Source organism: Apaloderma vittatum, unplaced genomic scaffold (genome assembly GCF_000703405.1).
Source record: "Apaloderma vittatum isolate BGI_N311 unplaced genomic scaffold, ASM70340v1 scaffold40536, whole genome shotgun sequence".
NCBI classification, from domain to species: Eukaryota; Metazoa; Chordata; class Aves; order Trogoniformes; family Trogonidae; genus Apaloderma; species Apaloderma vittatum.
In genome coordinates, this window is record NW_009724108.1 from 17,950 (window position 1) to 24,523 (window position 6,574).

Sequence of the window (6,574 nt, forward strand, 5' to 3'; positions counted from 1 at the left end):
GCAAAATCAGATACATCATCAGGAGAAAAAAAAAGGTAAAGACAGCATTGTAATATAGTCCTATTAATGTCTATAAAGCCTCCCTTTTTTAAGATCCCACTGCAATTCAGGAGCGAGGTCTCTGCAGGGGCAGTCCTGAGACAAGCAGCCAGCGGCCGTGCCGGCTGCACTGGAAAGGACCAGAGGTACCAGGGGTGGATGTCAGCTGTCTGTATAGATGAAAAGAATGTCTTCATCGGTGCCGTAACTTGTCCTGGCTTCCTCAAAGTTACTGATGCTGGTGCAGCACGTTCCTGTTAAGGAGGAACAGTGTGTTATTAACAGTTCAGAAGAATTTGCCTCTGAAAAGCTCTTACACTCTGTCTAGCAGCATCTGCAGAGTTAGTATGCAGACCCATCAGCTCAGGTTACAGCTGTGCTCAGGTAGGTCTTTTGATGGCAAAGATGGTCTTGACTGAAGTAATGCTGTAAATGCTGTTATATTCTACACATAGGAACAGTTCAGGGTCTCAGACTAACCAAACTGAAAGCTGAACAAGTTTGCTAGAATGCATATCTCAGTGCCTCAAGTAAATCACAGCACAAAATGCAGCACTAATTTAATTAGTGTTGCAAAACCCCTTGTGACAAATTGGTTAGTGATGCTTGAAATGCACAGTATTAGGGAAGTCCAGCTGTGGCTCTGTATTACAAACATGTTGGTACTGTGGTAGCTGAGAATCCACGCAAAAGGAACAGGCTACTCACGGTCAGCATAGGCAGGGTTGTTGTAGTAAATAATCCCTGAGGCTTTGTTGTAGCCACATAACACAATGAAATGGCCCTGGTAGTCAGGATTCCTGCAGAAACACTTCTGTCCAATGGGGAGGAAGCAGCAGTATTTCACAGGACTTGAGCACAGATCACACAGCAGCAGAACTGCATTCACTAGGACGATGGCTACATGACCTTGGGACAGGTGGTTTTGGATGTCTTGAACAGTTACTGTGCTACAGAAAAAAAAAATCATATGTGCTTATTAAGTTTAGGGAAGAGGCTGATATACAATGAAGTCTGTGATGATGGACAGAACTTAGGACGTGCAGCTGGCACAGCGATTTTTATATCACAGGTACAGTTTTTTGTTGTTAAACCATGCAGGCTTTGCTACAGACAAAGCCTGTGTCGTTCAAGGTCTTTTGATCTCATTGCTGATACAGAAGTGCAGAGCAACAGCTCTGGATTCTGCAGTAATATCAATGTAATCTCAGAATGTATCAGATGCCCCAGGGAACAGTATTAAAGGCGTTGGCAACTTACTCAGTAACTTGAGAGACTTTTGTTGTGGGAAAATTGTGAATTGTTCTCTCCTGCTCTTAGAAAAGTTTATCTCTGAAGCACCTTTATTGACTGAGTGGTTAAAGATTCTATAATAATCACTAACCAACTTAAGATGTGCTCAACTTTGCCTGTCACACTGGACTATGTTTCTCCTAGTTGCAATTTTGAACTACCTAATGCTCATGAGGCTTTATTTCTATAGTACCTCTTACAGAGAATGAGTGTTAACCGAACAACCCATAGTCTCATCTGTTAAGCTGTCCCTTGCTGAGGGGGTTGGTGTATTCTGTATGTGTTAGAAACTCATCCCTTGCATACATTACAAATGTCGGGGCTGTGTGCACTACCTGACTGAGCACATGTGCTTTTTAATCTTCAACAGTGCCACCTCTCCTCTTTGATGCACAGGTAGATATGCCCTCTGTCCCTGCCTTGATCAAGGCCACAACCAGTAAGACTGGTAAAGCGAGCTGGACTGACTGTTCCTTCTCTCCTGTCACAGCTCTAGTTAACCAGATGGTGCCACACAGACTCTGTGTATGTTAAAAAGGACACTTACCCATTCTGCTAAATGAGCTGCACTGCAGCAGTAAAATGCTGTTCTGGCTGCCCTGTACCCTCTCTTCTTTTCTTACTCCTAATCATCTACCCCACTTCAAAAACAGAGATCCAAATCCAGCTTCACTATAAAAACGGATGCAACTCAAACTGAATATGGATGCTTACTTATTTCCCATGTAGAGTATCACTGTCAGTTGTGAAAGAATTGTGCAGGTTTTACCCTTCTCCTGGGTTTGCAGTTCTTTCATAGAGGTTCCTTATTTCATTCGTCCCTTGGCAAAAGCTTGTGTGCTAGTGTCTGTCTAGGAACAGAGAGCTAGAATGTCTGCATAGCTCTGGGAACAATGACTCTCAATTCAAAAAGATGGCCAATCAGAGTGCTGTACATGCTCCTTAATGGGTAATTTCAATGGATAATCAAATTCTAAACATATACAATAGTCAACTCCTGTCAGCATTTTCAAATCATACGTCATGAGTATTTTTCCTCAAACTTCATTCTTAACTCTTGATGTCCATGGTTTTTTTTGAGACAGATACAGCAGAAAGACTGTAATTCACAAAAAAGGCTCAGTGCTTGCTTTTAGTCTTTCACCATCTTAGCTTGGTGACTCCAAGCAAAGCATGGTGCCCACAGAATTTCCATAACGAAAGGCAAAAATAAGCTTACCACTTCTCCACCAGCACCTTGCAGGCTTTGGCTTGTGCAAAGAGCTGATTCACTCGATTCTCTTCTGTGTCAAAGTGCTTCCTGTAAAATGACTAGAGATAAGAGAAGTTATGAACTAGAACGTTTACCTTAAGTAATCCACTACTTAAAATCCCTGCTAGATCTGGCTATGGGCTAAGAGAGCTCTCCCTTAGTTCACTGGTAACAGGATAAGGATTCCTGCTCTAAATTATAAATTTAAATTCACTCCTCATCAGCTGTTGTTGTAATTTCCAATCAGTGGCTGTTCAGATGCCTACATGAAAGAAGCCTGTCTGGTTTGTACTGGGCAGGAGCTTGCACTAGGAAAGCCATCGCCACTCTAGCCCCTCATTGCCCCCTTGCTGGCAATCCTAGAGAGGCCAAGCTCTCGACGGACATGGAGGCTGAGTTCCCCTCTCACCTCTAGAGGTGGTTCTTCCAGGTCAGGGCTGAGGCACGGTGGTGGGGAAAGTGTGGAAGCTAGCACTGCTGCTGCCCAGGCTGTACCTGTTCTGTAGATAAATAGAGGGCTTCAGTCTCCAAGGCTGTCAAACAGGCTGGAACCTTTCATGAACACTACATGAAAACTTTGTTAAAAACTCATATTATGGAATCAAAGATTGTAAAATATGTGGGATTGTGTCTAGCCTTCCCTTTGGAACCGATTTGTGCCATTTTTGGCAACAGGCAAACCTCGTTTACAGGAACTGTTGTTAGTTGTCAGTAACAGAGCAGAGCTTTTACAGCATGGGGGATTTTAAAACTGTCTGCTCTCTCCCAGCAAGTAAGAATACTAACCTGATTTTTGTAGCCCTTGTCCACTCCAAGTGTCTGGGTGCAAAATTTATGCTTAACACCAAAGTGCCGCATTAGGTAGGCCAGGTCAATAGTCCAGATACTCTTTGTTAACTGGAGTTCCTGGATGGCTTTCTGAAATTCATCATTGTCCAAATGATTCAGGTACCTATGGTATTTGGAAAGGCAGGGGAAGGGAAGCACAGACCTTAGGAGAAGCAAAATGTGTGCTGTAACCCAAGCCTCCACATCACAGGATGTAAAAATTAAAACAGTGGGCTTGGCTAAGGAAAAAAACAAAACAAAACAAAACAAAACAAAAAAATCCCCAAACAAACAACAAAAAACCCATAAAGGAGCCACAAATGGAAGGGAAGGGAGTAGGGAATATTCAACTGGATTTATTACTGACTTTTAAAAATTGGAAATGTATGGGTGCCTTGACTGTTTTATAGTGCTAGAAGTGTACAGGTGCTGCACAGTAGGCAAGCTATACTGAGCAAGTACAGAGCTCTGTCCTGAAGGGCTTACAGTCTACATGTACAAGCATATTAGAGCAAACACAGAAAGAAGTGTTAAAGACTATAAAACTTGCTTCACGCAATAGATGGATTTCAAAAGGAGGAACTGTAAAGGATATCAGTAAATATTCAAAGGAAGCTTGTCTTAGACACTGATGGCACAAAAAGCAATAAAGGGGAGATGAAGTCAGGAGGAAGCTTGGGACAGGTCGCAAAGGGGTGAGGAGAGGCAGTTACAGAGAGTTTTGGGAGTCAGGAGACAAATGGAAGTAAATGAAAGAAACCAAACAAACTGGAATTGAGGATGCAGGGCAAACCAGGTCAGATCAGCACGGTGAGAAGATTAATCTTGGAAGGTGAGCTTTGGGCAGACTGGAGTGGCAAAGAGGTAAAGGGAATAAAGAGGCAGAGGTTACAGTAGTCAAGATGGGAAATTACCAGCACACGGACTAACGTCTTGGCAGAAGAGATGGAGAGAAATGAAAATCTTCTGCTTCATATCTACTAAGTGGACATCTAAATAGGTATTTCTCCTGCACCTAAGCTCATGTTCCTCTGTGGAAGGAAAGAGGAGTTCAGCAGGACAGCTACTAGCTCAAAAAAAGTAAAACCAAAACAAAAGCAAAAATCCCCCGAAGGGCAATACAGTGCATTCTTTTGAAGTTGAAACTACTCCTGGAACAAAAGTACTCATCCCACGGACTGGGAACTCAGAGCGGGACAGAGGTACTCTGTACTTGGAACTCAGGCACACCTGCTGTCACTTGAAAACACAGAAAGGAATTAGGCAAAGTGCTGTGCTAAGTATCAGTTCTGAACTAGAACAACAGGAAAGAGGGATAACTTTTCATTAGCTTATGTGTGTCAACCTGCAAAGTTCTTAGAGCTGATCAGATGTTTTGCATCTGTCACAACAGTCCATTATTCAAAGAGGTCTGAAGTTCATCTTAGTTTATATTGTCCCTTGCTGCTGCTGGAGAGCTGTGCCAGACCCAGGCAGCAGTAATTCTCCAGGGATACGTGAGAACGTGTGATCAAACTCACAGCTGCTTCAGTACCACTCTTCTCCCTGGAAGTTGCTTCCCGCTACCCCTCTCCCATAGGATGGGACTTCCCACCCGTTCCAACCAAAGGAGTGACTTACTGAAGCACCATCCTGGAGCAGGCTAGCCCACAGTCCCAGTGGTACAACTGCTGAATGACTGGCACTTTCAGCTGGATGCAGTCAACTGTAGTGAAAACACCCCATTGTAAGTAAAACATGACAGATGTCAGTCCAGACAGGAATGTTTTTTCCATACCTGAGCATTAAAAGTCAGCCTGTCCTCAGCATGACAGTGGCAGAACCTCAGAAACATTTTTTTTTACTTTATTGTTTGGCAGATACATTTTTCTTTCTCACAGGAAACTAGGTTTGGTATTTCTGTACAGTCAAGCATTTGGTTTAATCTTGTACTCTTTTATTGTTCCATGCCTGGATCACTCTGCTTTATGGTCCACTCCCCTTTCCTTGCAAGTTTTATTTTATTCTTTTTGGTGGGGTGACACACCTGCCAGCCCCTAAGTGAAACTGTATCCTCTGCTAAATTATAGTTGCTAAGGTACAGGTATTCATCTTTTTTTTGTGTCTGAATGTACTTCTGCACCACAAAAGGAGTGAAACCAAACTGAGAAAACAGACACAACTAAGCTCTCTAAGTGTTGATCTCTTACAAGGCCCCCAGATTTGAGACTTTTCTACAAATGTCTTTTTCCTCAGGGACTAATTTATATGTGTAATTTTAGGTTAACAAAGCTCACAAATGGCACCAGTTGCTCTTTTGTATTAACTCCTTCAGTAACTCGTTGAAAAGAACAACGGCTACCAAAAAGTCACAAATACAAGTAACTCCATCCCTCTCCCTCAGTTTTTATTTTTATAGGGTTGGCAATGTGGTGGTTTCTGTCTCGGGGAAGCCCTTACAACTTGAAGGACTTGGTGTTGTGCCTGTAACTGCTACTTCAATCAAAGAGAGTTAATCATGAAGGGCTTTTCTCAATAACTCTACCTTTGATCTAGAAAAGGCTTTTACAAAGTTTTGTTAACACAAGGTCAGCTACATTTTAAGATGCATTTGACGTCATGTGTGCTGGCCTAGTTTTGATATAATTTTATTTATAATTTTTTGTAGATAACATTTTAATCCTTTATTATTTTTAACACAGCTATAGCCTACTGTAGGGGCAAGCCAATACAGATATTCAGGAGTTTCCAAATATTTTTTTATAATTGTGCCACTGTTTAATCATGACTTTGAAGACTGGCATACCTATTGCTATATTCAATCTTTTTAATTAATGCAGACTAAGGGGCTCTTAAGTATCCTAAAACTAAAATGAAAACCTAATTCCCAGATTCTCCTCAAAGCACGATCTGTAAGTATTTCATTGTCATATTTTCTTGGTGTAGTTTGACTCTGTCCCCTTTTTGTTAATACCCGGGGCCTCTTGTCAAGTCACAAGATTAACTGGAAGATTTCAAAGGGTAATTAATGTTCCTGGATGCTCAGCTTCCAGTCACCCTGTTCCCCAACACCCCCAAACTTCTTCAGCGATGACTGTCAGCTGTCCCGAGATAAGATACCAGCCCGCATAAGCAATGGCTGTAAATAACACTGAGAACACCCCTCCGGTTTGCCAGCTCCTC

The 6,574-nt window shown here is 42.3% G+C and overlaps 1 protein-coding gene across 1 annotated transcript; it reads right to left on the reverse strand.

The window, feature by feature from the left end:
• On the reverse strand, positions 1-5,117 carry GUCD1 (guanylyl cyclase domain containing 1; the record flags this gene model as incomplete). The annotated part of the gene is made up of 5 exons (XM_009872352.1): positions 1-293; positions 748-989; positions 2,552-2,643; positions 3,371-3,536; positions 5,033-5,117. Coding segments are annotated over 5 exons (677 nt in total), but the record flags the coding sequence as incomplete, so codon positions are not given.
• Positions 5,118-6,574: the final 1,457 nt, after the last annotated feature.